Source organism: Microtus ochrogaster, chromosome 4 (genome assembly GCF_000317375.1).
Source record: "Microtus ochrogaster isolate Prairie Vole_2 chromosome 4, MicOch1.0, whole genome shotgun sequence".
Taxonomy (NCBI): domain Eukaryota; kingdom Metazoa; phylum Chordata; class Mammalia; order Rodentia; family Cricetidae; genus Microtus; species Microtus ochrogaster.
Window position 1 is genome coordinate 88,618,636 of NC_022011.1, and position 15,939 is coordinate 88,634,574.

The following is a 15,939-nucleotide window of genomic DNA, read 5'->3' on the forward strand; positions in this document are numbered from 1 at the left end:
TACCTGCTCTCTAGACAGAACCCCTGTGTTGTAGGAAGCTGTAACGAATCCCAAACAGTTCATTTCTGTGCTGACAGCCTCCTCTTTGAGAGAGGGACTGTTGCGTGTGTTTGCCTTTAGCCTCTCCTTCATTCTCTTTTTCCGCAACCTCAGGCTGTCCTGTCAAGAGCATCCCCAGCCTTTCCTCCTTCTCTTTGCCATTTGGATGTGTGATCCCCTAACTTTCAAAGTCTTCTCATTGGCTCCACTGGCACAATGTTCTCCTGGTTCTTATAGCTCTGTGACTAGGCTTTCCTCTTCATCTGGTGACCTCTGATGCTGCCTCCTGGCACAGAATTAGTCTGTTTCCATGGGCTCAAAACTGGAACTGCTCCGAAGAGAATCAGGTAAAGTGTGAATGCCCAGTGCATGCCGTCTGTTACCATGAAAGAGTGGACGGGAAGCTGCTTCGGTGAAAATCAGAGTTGCAGCTCTTCAAAGAACAATAGAATAGACCTGTTAGATACCACCCTTGTCCCCCACAACTGTCCCGAACGGTCTGCAGTCCGACCAGACATACCTACTTCTCCTTCCCCGTGGAACAGTTCTGACTGTGGCTGCGCTGTTGTACATGTTCACTGTCCTTCTGTGAGGCTGAGACTTCTCAGAGTCCCCTCTCTCTGTGCCTTCCCAGGCCAGCAACTTCACCTGTGGGTTGTGGCCATGAGTGTAGCCGAGCAATCGCCCCACTCCCCGTCTCACCCTCTTGGCTGGGGTGATACTGAGCAGGGCCTGCAGGGTTCTCGGTGTCCTTGAGTTATCTGCACCCGTCACTTGGCTGGGTGGGCCGGGTGATCTTGTTGTTGCTGCTTTCCCACTGCAGAGCTCTGGCCTTGCCGCTCTGTGCTTGGACTGCAAAGCTTCAGTGGTGCCTGAAGTTCAGCTCAGCCCACTGGATTTTTGCTCTTTTTCACGTCATAGCCTCCTACCACATACTCACACACTCCTACACATTCTTTTTCACACACACTCACAAGCACATTCATACTGAACATCTGCACACACTGATACAGCCACACACACTCACATTGCAAACATATTCACATACACTAACACACTCACTCACATACATGCTCATCTCACACACACTCACATGTACACATTTACACTATTTTGTTTTAACTTTCTCTTTTTTTCTTCCTTACATTGTGAGATGGGGCAAGGCAACTTTCTGTCTTCTCTGCCTATAACAATAGAATACGTCCCACTGAGAGTCTGTGTGATGGCTGCTGGCTGTTCTCTCCAGCCACACAACTGTGATGCAGTCTGCTATTGCATTTGCTTCCAGACCCCCAAGTCTCACTTGGCTTTCTACTTAATTTTTTTAAGGCAAGAAGGGAGTTCTGTGAACACACACACACCACTTTTGTTTCCTAAACAGTAATTTGGACCTGAAATATTTAAGAATAATAGGTAGCATTAGAGAGTAATTTCTTTCGTTGTTGATTATAGACATTGCTGGGTTTGGTTTAGCTTAAAGAGAAATGATAATGCATGTCTAACAATAGCCTTAGCATCCTAGAGAACTTGGCGGTAGCCACTTGGACCTGACTTTTCATCCTGTTTCATTGTTTGAAGTACCCCCTGATGAGAGGACCTGATCTTGCTGCTGCCCCATACAGTACTCAGAAGTCGTCTGTTCTACCTCTTTATGAAGTAAGTTCCCCCCTAACCCTCTCCATTGCAGGAGTTAGTGGTACTCAGAGGTATAATCAGAGTCGGTTGCATTTCAGAATACCTTTCAGGAGCTCCAAGTCGTGAGACGGAGCCTGAATCTGTTCAGAACGCAGATGATGGACTTGGAGTTGGCCATGCTGCGGCAGCAAACCATGGTGTACCCTCATATGACAGAGGAGGACAGGTAAAGCTTCATTCGTTACTGAAGTCAGAGCCTTGTCTTTAGAGAGCGGGCCTTCAGCATCGCTTGGTTCACACCCTGTGAACTCTGTCTTTGGTGAAGCAGTGTAGGTAAGAGATAGGCACAGGGAGTTTACTGAAGTTATACCTGCACCCCCAGTGTACCAAACAAGACTCCCAGTAGTCTGCTTTACAGAGGTGACAGTGCAAGGGATCAAAGGCCTAGTCATGGGCTGGAGAGATGACTCAGCAGTTAAAAGCAGTGGCTGCTCTTCCAGGGGATCCTAGTTCAATTCCCAGCACCCACATGGAAGCTCATAACTGCCTGTAACTCCAATTTCAAGGGATCTAATACCTTCACATGTGACATACATGCAGACAAAACACAAATTCACATGAAATAAAAATAAAAAATTATTTTTTAAAAAAGACCTATTCATTACCTCAGGGTTGCTTCTGTCCAAGTTGATGGAACTGCAATCTTTTGTAAACGTTCATTAGTTCACAGTATTCAAGTCTCTAGTGTTTCTAGTCACTACTAGAAATCACTCGGCTACTTTTTTCTAAAGTTCTGCTTCTCACAATCTGCAGGTATGAAGTGGATCAGCTGCAGGGCTTGAGGAACTCTGTCCGAATGGAGCTGCAGGAATTGGAGATGCAGCTGGAGGAGCGGCTGCTGGGCCTGGATGAGCAGCTCCGTGCAGTCCGGGTGCCTTCCCCTTTCCGATCCTCTGTGCTTCCGGTATGCTGTGGGGGTCCAGAGTCCCAAGTAGGGTTGTTAATAATGTGTGGGGATTTGTTTAACCATTGGCTTTAATGGCTTTTGAACCATGCATGATGTTCAAGTAGTTTTCATGCTACTTACTGAAGATTTAATTTTGCCTTAATTACCTTCATATTATACACATTAGTTTTATGTACAAAGTATGATAAGTTTCATAATTAGTATAATTAGAAATACATTGAAAATTTTAATGATAATTTTCAGTAAAAGAAAAAGCAAAGATCAACATAAAAGTTCTGTTTTTGAAGGAAAAATTTTAACGAATTAAAATATAACTACTTTAAGTTCTTATCCCTGCTTGTATCTCCAAAGAACATGGTGTATTACTCCTTTCCACCGGCCTCCTTGTTTAAGTAAATGGCCTAGGCCTTTGAGTTTTTTCTTTGTTTCACTTTCAGTGTAGTTCCTTTCCATTCCTTGTGGGTTTTGCTTTATGGTTTTGTTCTGATGCTGAAGATTGAACCTGAGGGCTCCCCTAGGCCAAATACATGCCCTATCCCCTGGCAGTGCGTCCCCCCCCCCCCCGTGCCTTTCCCGTCTCCTTAAGAAACCAAGTGCGATGTCATGATGTGATCCGTGTATACAGGAATAAAGAAAGGGACACTGTCTGTCCTCATGTTCCCCCAGCACTTCTAACGTGCCATCCCATGGAATCTGAGCTTCACCATTATGTTCTGATTGTTGCCACTATCTTTCCAGTTATAAAATATGTTCATTTGAAATTTTGAATTTTATCCTACTTTTTCATGTTTGATTTTGTTAAAATAGATGTATGTTTAGAAATATGCAAAGGAAGCTGTATTTACTCATAGATAAAACAATATTCCAAATCATTACGGATGCATGCTTCCACGGTTTTAGCCATCGTTCTGAGAAGTGTTGGGAGCAGAGCAGCAGATGTCTGGGTAGCTGTCACAGTGATACATCTGATGGAACTCATGGCAGTTGATTGACTACAGTGCTTGAGACATAAAGTGATGTTCCTATGACATATCTGCCACGTGAGAAACTGTGTCCGTGTGTAAGTGCGTGTGTTGTCCTCACTTCTCAGGGGATGTGTGGCAGTAGAAGTGCCGACAACTTGTCCTGCCCGTCTCCACTGAACGTCATGGAGCCAGTAAGTCTCTGTCCTCCCCAGGCACCGGGGCATCTCGTGAGCGTGCAGTTTGCCCCGTTCCCATACAAGGCATGCTGGTTTTAAATACAGAGGTCAGGAAGTTAAATTTACTGAAAGTGGGTTTGCCACTTAGAAATCTAGTGCCATGTTGGGCCCCTAGAAAGCCAGCTTCATTGGGATAGTGATTTGTCCCATACCATGAAGGAAGTATGCACTGTAGAAACACTTTGTTTACCCTCCAAGGATCCTTTCCTGTAGATGAAGGTCCTCACAGAATCTGTGAGATGACTTATGTGACCCTCATTACACTGCAGACTCACTGTCAAAGCCTTCTGAGCATCTGTTTTATTTTTCATTAGTTACTCCTCCATGAAATAATTCAGACATCTGTGTGTTAACTAGTACAATTCACAGTGTTTCTTACATTCCCTAGTTACGACTTGAGGTTACTGTGAATTTAAATTGTTTTTTGGAAATGAAATTGGCCAGTTAGTCAGATAGTGAAATAGAACTATGCCTTTACAAACCCTTGCAGTTTGGGACAGCTGGCATAGCTGGGAATTTAGCCTTCTTAATTACCAGTCTTCGTCTTGTGAGTGAAGAGCCGTGTTTTGGCCCCCAGGTCACAGAACTGATACGGGAGCAGTCGTACCTGAAGTCGGAGCTGGGCCTGGGACTTGGAGAGATGGGGTTTGAAATCCCTCCTGGAGAGAGCTCAGAGTCCGTTTTCTCTCAGGCCACGTCAGAGTCATCTTCCGTCTGTTCCAGCCCCTCCCACAACACCAGAAGATCCAGAGGGCCTTCTGGCAACTCGGGAAGCAAACCCCGAGCCCGCTTGGTGGCGAGAAAGAAGATCTTCCGAGCCTCTGTGGCCCTGACGCCAACAGCCCCCTCGAGAACAGGCTCTGTGCAGACACCTCCAGAGCTGGAGAGTTCTGAGGAAGCTGGAGCAGCTGAGGAAGCCTCACGGGTTGTGGGACTTACATCTCACCTGGAGGAAGAGCAGGAAGAGCTGCTGCCAGCTGCTGAGGAAATGCATCGGAACGTGGAGCAGGATGAGTTGCAGCAAGTCATACGGGAGGTGGGTCGAGTCTGGGCGTGCGTCGGTCATTGCGCATGCGTGTCCTGGTAGAGCTGCTCAGATGCTGCTTATGTGTGAGGCTGACTGCAATGGGTGCAGGAGCTTTCCCACTCCCCACGTGTTTCTGTGGATTTTAGCAGGGTGGTCCCACTCTAGTGCAGAAGCTGTTCATAAAGGTGGAAGGCGGGAAAGCCCATTAGGCCTCTTCCAGAATTAGAGCTGTCATTTTATAAAATTCCAGTTGGCATGAGATAAGTAGAAGATTAATGATTGAGAAGAATTTGTTCTCTTTCCTTTGACGGTTGGAAAAGTGTAGAAATTGTATGATTTGTGCATAGATTGAAACATGGTATGAAAAAGGGGGTTACCCTGGATGACAACAGTGTGGGTTCCTAAAGTGTTAACCACAGTTCTGGGTTCCGACAGACTTCTATGGAGGTAATACGGTTAAAAGTTAATTGAGAAAATTTATAGAATGGCTGTGACCTTTCCATTGCCCTGACAAAATGCCCTGGAGAACAAGCTGATACAGGAAAGGTTTGTTTCTGTTGTGCTCAGAGATTTCAGCCCTGAAGCATGTGGTTCTGTGTTCATAGCCTGTGCTGCAGCCGAGCAGGTGGAGAAGACTGCAGCAGGACAGAAGGACACAGCAGGACAGAAGGACACAGCAGGGCAGAAGGACACAGCAGGGCTGCTTGCCCTGTGTTAGCTGGGAGGGGAGGAGGGAACTCTAGGAACCAGGAAAACAAAGAACACCCACGGCCTGTTCTGTGCCCCAGGACCTGGCTAGTTTATACCTGGTCCCCCCTTGCAAGTTTCTTTGACTTCCTGTAGCCTGTGGAATTATGAGCCCACATGGGAATTAATCTGGTGGCTCTGAGAAGGCTCGCCTCTGAGACTCATTGCACAGGAGCTTCCGGGGACTGGAGACTTAAGTTACAGCACTGGTTTTACTATTGAGTTACATTCACATAAACTGGTGTGTATCTTTAAGAAGAAAAGCACTATGGACAAGCTTCATGATGGCTTTTTAATCTGTCTCTGTGGAGGTTATACCCCGGGATACTTTCTGTTCTGTTTTCCAAAGAATAACCACGAAGAGGGAGTACAAACAGTTGTACTTTTCCTTTCATCCAGTCCAAAATTCCTGATATAAGCACCTTTTATTTTTTGTCATTAGCTAAAAGGAAGAATACATTATATATTTTAAAAGCCACTTTATGGTTTCATCTGTAGCTTAGTGGCAAAAGTTTTAGGCTGAAGTGTGACCCCAGCAAAGGTAGCATTTGGCATGTGTGTGGCTCCAAGTATGACACCCCCCTCCACAGCCCAGGACTACTCAAAATGTAAAACAAAAAGAAACCAGCAATACAGTTTACAAAGTATCTAGGGTAGTCGAAAGTACCTGTAAGCCATAAAATCGGTAACGTAAATTACAGCAGGCTAAAGAAGACAAACACTAAGGAAAATGGAAAACTTTTACAGTGATCCCTAAAAAGTTTTCAGGTTTTTATGCCTTTTTATTTTATGAATTTTGTGATCTTAAAGCATATGAAAACACACACACACACACACACACACACACACACTATACAACATTTCTTATCTCATGAATGCAGATTTGCTAATCTTTCAGTTATCCAAGAATTTATCTAACAATTTAGGAGAAAATAAGCCAAAATAAGCCAGAGAAACTAGGGTTCCCTATTTTCAAACTATTTCTAATGTGAATGTAAGTGTACTTTTAGAATCAGTTTGTAGCATAGAATCTTCGCTCAAATGGGCCATTGAGCTCCTAGGGCCAAAGATTGATGCTTACATATATGATGCTATCATTTATTGCACATCAGTAGCTTAAAAAGTACATTAAAGTAAACAGAGTTCTGTGAACACACAGATAATGTCATCCTGAAACTGTACGTGCTGGGGAAATGTGCAGTAAAACCACAGGACTTGTCTGGGTGGAATAGGGTTGGAAAGATGACATTCCAGACTTCATCAGCAACACTAGAAAGGGCAAAAGACAGAAAACTACCAAAACAGTAGCATGGCTTTATGCATGGTTGCACAGTCTGGAAGCAGACCATACATACAACAGTAAGAATGTTCCTTGGACCTTGGGAACATTTGACTTGTGCTTGTGGAACTGGGGCTTGGGAGGACTGGTGCATGTGGGTTTCTGTCGTGGGGTGGGAAGATGGTCTGAGATCTGACAAAGCTGCACGGCCAGGTGTGAGTAGGAATTGGCTGTGCGCAGGGCTGACCTTGTTGGTAGATGGGTAAGTCGTCTGCGTTTGTGTTCTGAGTTCCTGGCTTCAGCTGAAAGCTGCTTTCTGTGGCCACTAGTTTTGTATGTTGATTATGGTTGGCTAACATTTAGCAAAGTGTACATCAGGCCTCCATAGTCAGGTATCCTGTGTGGAAGAATCTGTTCCTAGGTGCGAGTTAAGCACAGGACAGTCCTCGAGTTAGATTAAGTAAGTACTCTGTGTGCATTTGCTCATGGCCCGTTTGCTAACTCTGTTTTTCTTTTACTAAATTCTGATACTTTTGTTCCTCTTAGCCTGCTTTGGTCAGGAAGGTCTGAAAACATGACTTCCTTTTGCTCGTTTGGCATGGTTGCTCCTTAATGCATGCCTGAGCTCTCATTTTAAAAAGTGCATTGGCCTGATCTATGTTGCAGGTCATTTCCTAGGAAGAGACTGCTCCCTTTAGACCAGAACATTGGTTCTTTGGCCAATAGTACAGACCATAGGAGAAGTCATTTGTTTCCATTATGCCGCCTTGGTCCTAGAGAATTACTTAATCATTTATAGGAATCTCCCATTAAATATGTAAGATGTTATACTTTGTCAACATTTAAATTGGCATGCTGGGCAAATGTTTGATGAACTCTTTAGAATGTGTTACTAAACCCTTTAGGAGAAGCCATTCAGCTCAGAATGGCACCATTTGAAGGAAATCTGCCTTAACACTTCCCCTTGCTGGCTTCAAAGAAGGGCTTACCCTATATAAACAAGGCACAAACAATATTCATATACTTAGCAAATCAAACTCTCTGGAGTACTTTGAGAACATACATGCATAGATAACACTGGCCATTGCTCATTAAAATTTAAAAGAAATTCCTGTTGTTATCATAGCTCAGCTAGGTAGTTTTATGTTAAAAGTTTATTTACAAAATATTTAAAATACTGAGTAGTCCGTACTCCATTTATTTCTGACTGGTAACCTTTTAAATTTAAATGTCCATGGTACAAAATTTCAAGTTCTTACTTTCTTGTATCTGCTACCAAGAAAATTAAATTCTATCTTCCTTATAAACTTGTCCCTGTGCCCCACTAACAAAGCCTCCATTCAGGATGGTGAGCTCTGTCTTGGGTAGAAGAGTTCTGCAGGTGAGGATTAAACAGGCTTGGCAGGCGCAGTCAAGGAAGCTTCTTCCTGCAGTCCCTGCAGGAAACAATGGTGACTCTCAGGCCTTTGTTCCCATTGAGGCACCTCATTACTACAGTGAACCCCACTGTGGAAGGAGAAAGCGGACATAAGGCCCTTTCAGACAAGGGTTTCATACACAGTCTGCACTTACACTTACACTTTTGTCAGACTGAGGATACTCCCTTGCTCAGGTTGTCTGCATGCCACAGTTGGAAAAACACAGTCATTACGGCCTTCGAATTTGCCCCAGTCATTGTGATATGGTATGTGTGATTGGGGCTGAAGCTATTTACATATATTTTAGAAAATGTACATATATGTAGGAATAAAAAGACGATATCTTGGATATGTGAACACGTCGTCTTCACAGAGACAAATTCAACATTGAATGTTGAAGAATAAACATAGATTGCCATGCTTTTAGTGAAGGTTTTCTGTGTTTGTTTAAGCTTCTGGGCTTGGTTTACAACTGTCAGTTCATCTGACATGTTGAAACATGTGTTTTGGTAAAAATACAGTTTCTCATGTATTCCTTGGGAATCTTTTAAGGGTCTGTTTAAGGGTCATGGCTTTGGGGCTCGAGGCACTGTAGATGCAGCCTCCCACGTCACTTGTGTTGCACTCAACAGCCCTTTTTTAATGTCAGATAGTCACTCTAAAGTCTGCACAGCCTTTTGGAGATTGAGCTCACAAAGGTAGTTTTACCACCATCCCTAGAATTGTCTTTCCTGAACCCTCCTGTCTCTGTATAAAATGGAGAACTTTAGAACTTTAAGAGTTCTCCATGATTAGTTATGAAATAGATATTATAGGCATTGTGTTATTTTTAGTGCTAGTTTAGATGTAGCTACTTTTCTGTCTTTTTTGTTTGTTTGTTTTTTCCGGACAGGGGTTTCACTATGTAGCGCTGGCTGTCCTGGAACTCTCTCTGTAGACCAGGCTGTCCTGGAACTCCCTCTGCTGCCAAGCATTGGAATTAAAGACATGCACCACCACACTTAACCTCCTTTTATTGTTTCTGAGACAATATCGTTGTGTGTTCCCATCTGTAGTAAAATATGCCTGACAGTAGAGAGTCATGTTTGTTTGTTTATTTTCTTTTTTATTGAGACGGATTTTACTCAAGATACACTCATGCTCCTGAGTTAAGCAATCCTCCTGTCCCAGCCCCCGAATGACTGGGACTACAGATGCATTTCACCCTGCTAGGGTCTTTATGCCAGTAATATCTGTGTTACCCAAAATGCTTAGCATTCATTTTTAATTGGTATATCGTGTGCTAACTAGTTAGTGAGTTTGTATTTGAATGATGAGCAGTCAGGAGATGTAGTAAAGTTTGCTTGACTATAGTTGCCTTAGAAAGAATTGCCTGTCATCTTGTGAAATGCAGATTTGCACTGGCCTTTTCTTACTTACTGTATTTGCCTTATAGACTGTGGCTATGACCATCTGGTGTTCATGTTTCATACTTACTTAAAAAATGGACCTATAATGCTATGAATTTTAAAAACTTTGTTATTTACTCTTCTAAAAATGGTGGTAAGAGATAAATTTAAAAAGCTATGTTTATTAACATGTGTAGCCACGTGAGTGGTTGGTAGTGAAGGAGCTTTTGTTTCTGTTGTCTTTTTGGTGCGAGGCTCACATTTAGCATGGAGCCGTCCCCAGCCCTGATTCGCTCCTATGAAGAGTCTATAGAAGTCTGGATATTATGTCCCAGTTTTTCATGACAGAGCCATTTTTAGAAAGACTTCAATTGAGATGTTTTCAGGATGCATTTAGGAACGTGTTAGGAAATAGATCAGGCTGACAGGAAACTGGAATTGTAGAAAATTTAAGAGCTAGTTGAAAGCAGCACAGGGCTAATTTGGGAATGCATTATCAGTTTACTTCAGGAAATGCACATTTAAAGCCTTTACAAAGAGCTATTTGGAGGTGAGGCTATATCATTGGAAAGAAAACTAGTCTTATGTTTTATTTAGACATCTAGACAAGAAAATCCTAACTCAAATGATCATGGCCTCAGGTCTGTTTGCTTTCCTCAAAAGCAAAATGAATCAGCCTCTCTCTCTCTCTCTCTCTCTCTCTCTCTCTCTCTCTCTCTCTCCCCCTCCCCCCTCTCTCTCCCCCCTCTCTCTGTGTGTGAGTGTGTGTGTGAGTGTGTGTATGTGTGTGAGTGTGTGTGAGTGTGTGTGTAAGTGTAAGTGTGTATGTGTGTGAGTGTGTGTGTTAGTGTGTGTGAGTGGGTGTGAGTGGGTGTGTGAGTGGGTGTGAGTGTATGTGTGTGTGAGTGTGTGTGTGTGAGTGTGTGTGTGAGTGAGTGTGTCTGTTTGTGGATGTGCCTGTGGAAGTGAGAGGACAACCTCGTGTCATCTTCAAGATGTTTCTACTTTGTTTTGTGAGACAGATCTCTCACTGACTCTGAGTTCATGCATTAGGCTGGACTGACAGACTGACAGACAGACGGGGGAGCTCCAGGGACCCACCTGTCGCTACCTCCCTGGTGCCCGAATTACAAGTTCACATCACTACAACTGACTTTTTTTGCATGGGTTCTCGGATCAGAGTCAGATTCTCTTCCTATGTGGTAAGCACTTTAACTGACTTGGCCCAACCCAAGATGAAAGTTCTTACCTACGGTAGACAGGTGACAAGCACACTATAAAACTAAAGAATTATATTAATTTTAGAGTGGATTGTTGTTTTGAGTATGTTTATAATATTTAAAACATAAGTATTATTAAAGGAAAATTTCTTCTCTCCACCTAAAATGTATGTTAGATTAAAACAATACATAACTTCTCTAGATATTCAGTTTTTAGTTGGTGGAAACAGGCAGAATATTTCTGCCTGCCTATCCCTTTGCACTTTTGGGTTTTCTGAGCATTAGGAAGCACGAATCCTGTTGATTTCACAGTGCGAGCCTCACGTTCAGTCCTGCAGGTCGTTGTGAAGTAACTTACGAGATGGTTTTATCTTGCTTGTCCTATAAGAACTGTGATTGTTTTCATACTATTGTTGGCTGCAGTCTGATGTGAGCTGAGGGTAGACTTGCACTGTGAGCACCTTTGTGCTTGCTATGAACACCGTGGCCCCTTCTGTGATTACCTAACTATAGCAATTAAGTGGGATGCATTTATTTCTGAAAAAAAAAAAAAAAACTTAGTCCTGTTATTAAGTTGTGTGTTTTTCTCTTTTTCCATTATAGATTAAAGAGTCTATTGTTGGGGAGATTAGGCGAGAAATTGTAAGTGGACTTTTGGCAGCAGTGTCTTCAAGTAAAGCATCGAATTCTAAGCAGGAGAGTCACTGAATGGAATTTATTAGGTAATGTTTATTAATTCCTTCATTTAACTAGATATGAATTGGTACCTATTTTTAATTCTTAGTTTTAGTGCACTTTGTTATCTTTAGCTAAATTTTTCTTTTCATAATGTGTGTCTTAGTTGTTTTACAGTATAAAAACGACATGTAACCTCATATAAAGTATAGACAGCTCAATTTAAGAACAGAACTGCCTACAATATGCGTTTACTTTGGAATTTCATTATAGTAAATAAATCCTGGAATTGGGCTTTAGACCCAAAACTTACTTTAATATTAATTAAATTATATCTCAAATGTACAGATTATAGGCAAGAGTTTGATAATTAGTCAAAAATTATAATACCTTTCCTTGTTATTTTTATTTTTATACAGACATTCCAGAGATCCATTTCTAATCACAATTTACTAAGTAATTTTATGTGGTTTCCTTATTGAGATGAATCACTACAACTCTTTTATAGACTGTATCCCTAGCAGAGATGCTGATGAGCATAGCAGGAACAGTGGTCTGCACGGACTGTCACGGTGGACGTGTTCTATGTCCCCGTCACATGAAACGTATGACACACAGTTCAGCTGTGGGAAACAAGAAAATATTTTAATAAGTTATGTCATAACCAGCTCAGAGGATTTCTTTTCAAAAGCCAAGGATCAAACAATTAGCTCTCAAAAAATATACAGCAGCCAGAGAATTATGTGCAAGTGTTTATATGTGTATTCATGTATGTGCAGATAGATAGATGAGAGTTAGATATGAAGATAGACAGTCAAATACACAAATATGTGTATGTGTGTGTATATATATATATATATATATATATATATATATATATATGGATTTATTTGAATAAATCTTACATTTTAAAAAAACTTTCAAAATAGTATTTGAAGAATGTTTAATACTCACGTTTCCTTCTTCTTAGGGTTGGGATGGATCCCATTGGCTGTGATACTGGCGTTATCAGTGATTTCTGCTGGTGGAGGTGTTGCTTGTCCTTTGGAGGATACTTTCTACTGTACACAATGGACTGCACGCACTTGTGTATGCAGTGTTCTTCTATGCATAAAAATTTAAAACATCCATAGAAACTTAGGCACTTTTCTGGCTCATTTCTAAACTATCAGACTGTCCATTTGAAAGTCTAGTATTTATTTGTTTGTCAATATTTTTCCAGTTGATGTCCTACACAGAATGAATTGTAAAACTTGAAGAGTTCCAGACATAATCAGCTTCTAAGTAACATATTTCTTCAGCCTAGCTTCGACAACACTGACCTCTATGAGGTATTTACTGTGCAATAACAGATTCATCTTCTGAGAGCTTGAAGCAACCAATGACTTTTCCCTCCACTGCTCTTTATTGAGTCGCTTCCAAGAAGACAAACAGTTGTTAAAGATGCACTCGATTCTTGAGTCTACTGAGAGGCGAGAGGGCAGATCTCATGAGGGTACCTACAGATACTTCATGTTCTTACACTGAAGCCTTGTTGCTTTGCCCAAACAAATGTAATTTTATGCTATGTGCCTTATGGTAAACACTATGTATTCCTGCCTTGTCCAGATGTCTTACTTTAAGACATTTTCTCTGTCTTTTAGACTAATAGTATTGTCAGGATAATGGTATCTGAGACTTGAATGGATAGAATAGAAATGAATAAGCTGGTTTTTTGTTTTTTTTTTTCCAAAAATGAGATTTAGATTTGTTTTCCTCATGCCTAAATGATTTTAATTCAGTTTTAACCAGAAAAGTCTTAGTTTTTCTTTAAAAAAAAAAAGTGTCTGGTATTTTATGTTTCAAATAAATGTATAAAGTAACAACCAAATGTTATTAGAAATTAGTATTTTAGTATTTGTAATCTTCAATTCCTATATGTTACTTTATGTGAGAAATTTTAGTCAAAGTGCTTGAAATATTAGCATTCTTTGAAAGACTATCTAAAAGGTTTATAAATATTTGAAATATCACATAAAGGCTGATCTCTAAGAAACAAAAAACCATTAAAACAATAAAGTATTTATTTTGCTTAAAATGTTAATTTCTCATTTATTTATTGACCTGCAACCTGAAGAATTTGTCTAGAAAAACAAAAAAAAAAAAAGAATTTGGATTACATTTCATGACTAAGCAATAAGTCTAAACTTGTTACCACGCCTCCTACCCCTGCTGAGACTCCTGCAGTGCTCAGGGAGTTGAGTCTCCACTACCAAGAGTAGGCACAATAATAAAGCACTCTCAGACTCATAAAGGCCCACGGCCTCCCATCTAAAGCCAGGTTGACCTTGCCTTTATAAAAAGCCAGTTACGACATGCATGCCTATAATCTCAGTATTGTAGAAGTGATGCAGACATATCAGGAGTTCGAAGCCAGCCTGGATGGAATACATGTCACTGTGCCTCAAAAAAATAAATGAAAAATAACATATAAAATATTATTGTTAGCCAAATTTTCCAGGAATTTAACCAGTTGATTGTGACAGTGATGGCAAACATGTAAATCAGACATTCCACAGGAAGAGAAAGGAATGCAACTATTTGGATTTTTAGACAATTTCAGTCTATTTCTAACAGAATAAGACTCCCAGGTTTGATGATTAATATTGGTGGTCTAAGAGTTGAAACAGCAGGCTGTGCCAGCAGACAGATCACTTGACATGCATTCTCTGCTATACTTTTCCTCCTGAGTTTCTTGGGAAATCTTCATGTTCAAGATGCTGAGCTATATAGGATGATGGGAGGGACTGAAAACAGATACATCTTTTCATATAAAGTATGCTTAGCAGTGTCCAATTTCAAGAAAGAACTTGAGAGAGTATAACTCAAAGTGGTTAGAAAAGTCTACAAATGTGTTGTGGTTTGAGTGAAGTTTCCAGACTAAAGACAGAGAAGTGGAGCTTGTGACGGTTACACTGTTCTAGAGGATCATTGGTGAAAGTTTATCTAGCACACCAGCATCGAGTTTAAGTTACCATGTGCCTGGGGAGCAGTGTTTCTGAAGATGCACACTGTTCATATCTCAGTATACTGTGCCAAGAGCCCTCACAAAGGAAGGCACAGAAGACAGCCCCGAGATGCTTCCTGAAGTTTGTAGCCACTGAATGAATGATACACCAACAACAGGCAGCGCCACAGATCAGAGAAGATGCTGTACCATTCCTTTTTAGGAAAGAATTGGCAGTTAAAAGCAAGGCCATCTATGGTAAACACTATAGTTTGTTACTTGTGTTCTTGAGTCATTGTTTAGTAAATCCATATACAGATGATTTATGTATGCTTCCTTCTATCATTCTATCAAAGATTTTATTTTAAAAAAAAACAAAACACACCTTTAAGTATTATAAAGAAGATTCTAAATTAGATTCATAAACATGATGTGGGAAGTCCTTCTGTATGTGTGTTGCTTTTATTGGTTAATGAATAAAACTCTTTTGGCCTATGGCAAGGCAGAATATATTCTATAGCCAGGCTGGAAGAGATATTTAGAGAGAGTAGATGGGAGTCAGAGAGAGATGCCATGTAATTGCCAAAGGAGACAGATGCCAGAAACTTACCAGTAGGCCATAGCCTTGAGGTAATACATAGATTAATAAAAATGGGTTAATTTAAGATGTAAGAGTTACTTAACAAGAAGCCTGAACTAATAGGCCAAGCAGTGTTGTAATTAATATAGTTTCTGTGTGATTATTCAGGTCTGGGCAGCCAGGAAATCAATGCACAGTCTAAGGTTACACAAATATATTTTACAATGTGTGTGGGCACCATTAGAATAATTAGGGCCATTACTTAAACCTCAGTTGTGAATCCCTAGATTTATATTTGGTCAGAAAGTATACCATTATTATTTATTAATATATGCAAAATCACAGGCATCCAAATAGAAGTAATGTTTATTCAGCCCTGTACATGTGAGGGCAAGTTGAGATGATATTAATAACGAGAAGCCTCACATCTTTCCATGTGAAGACAAACAGTGCGTTTCCACTGGGGTTCGAACTGCATGCCATTATGGCATGATGTATGGAGGAGGAGAGCCCTTCTTTTGTTGTGCTATCAGTGTGTACCTTGGTGGGTGAGCAGCATCGCTCAGAGCTCAGCTTTCTCTCCCGAGTCCCTGGTGAGACAGGATCATTTCTGCTCTAAGTGCCATCTCCCTGGGTGTGGTTAGCAGTGGGTGTAAAGCAGCAATGCAGGTGTCACTTTTGTCCTCTGCCACATGTCCTCATTCTTATCAACTAATCAAATCCTCCTTGGCTGAATCTCAGAATGGATGCAATGTTAGGCACAAATTGATGTCTTCT

The 15,939-nt window shown here is 41.1% G+C and overlaps 1 protein-coding gene across 3 annotated transcripts in view; it reads left to right on the top strand.

Moving 5' to 3' along the window:
* Positions 1–13,635, top strand: part of Itprid2 (ITPR interacting domain containing 2) — a 41,070-nt gene extending 27,435 nt beyond the window's left edge. Inside the window, exons 13-19 of one of the 3 annotated variants that reach the window (XM_005346634.3) lie at positions 1,618–1,695; positions 1,773–1,900; positions 2,488–2,638; positions 3,732–3,797; positions 4,420–4,878; positions 11,525–11,643; positions 12,567–13,635. In XM_005346634.3, coding sequence (XP_005346691.1) covers positions 1,618–1,695; positions 1,773–1,900; positions 2,488–2,638; positions 3,732–3,797; positions 4,420–4,878; positions 11,525–11,629 — 987 coding nt within the window. In that variant the 3' untranslated portion in view covers positions 11,630–11,643; positions 12,567–13,635. Of the gene's footprint in view, positions 1–1,617; positions 1,696–1,772; positions 1,901–2,487; positions 2,639–3,731; positions 3,798–4,419; positions 4,883–11,524; positions 11,644–12,566 lie in introns of all 3 variants that reach the window. The other 2 variants (XM_005346635.3, XM_005346633.3) reach the window with 2 other exon arrangements.
* Positions 13,636–15,939: the final 2,304 nt, after the last annotated feature.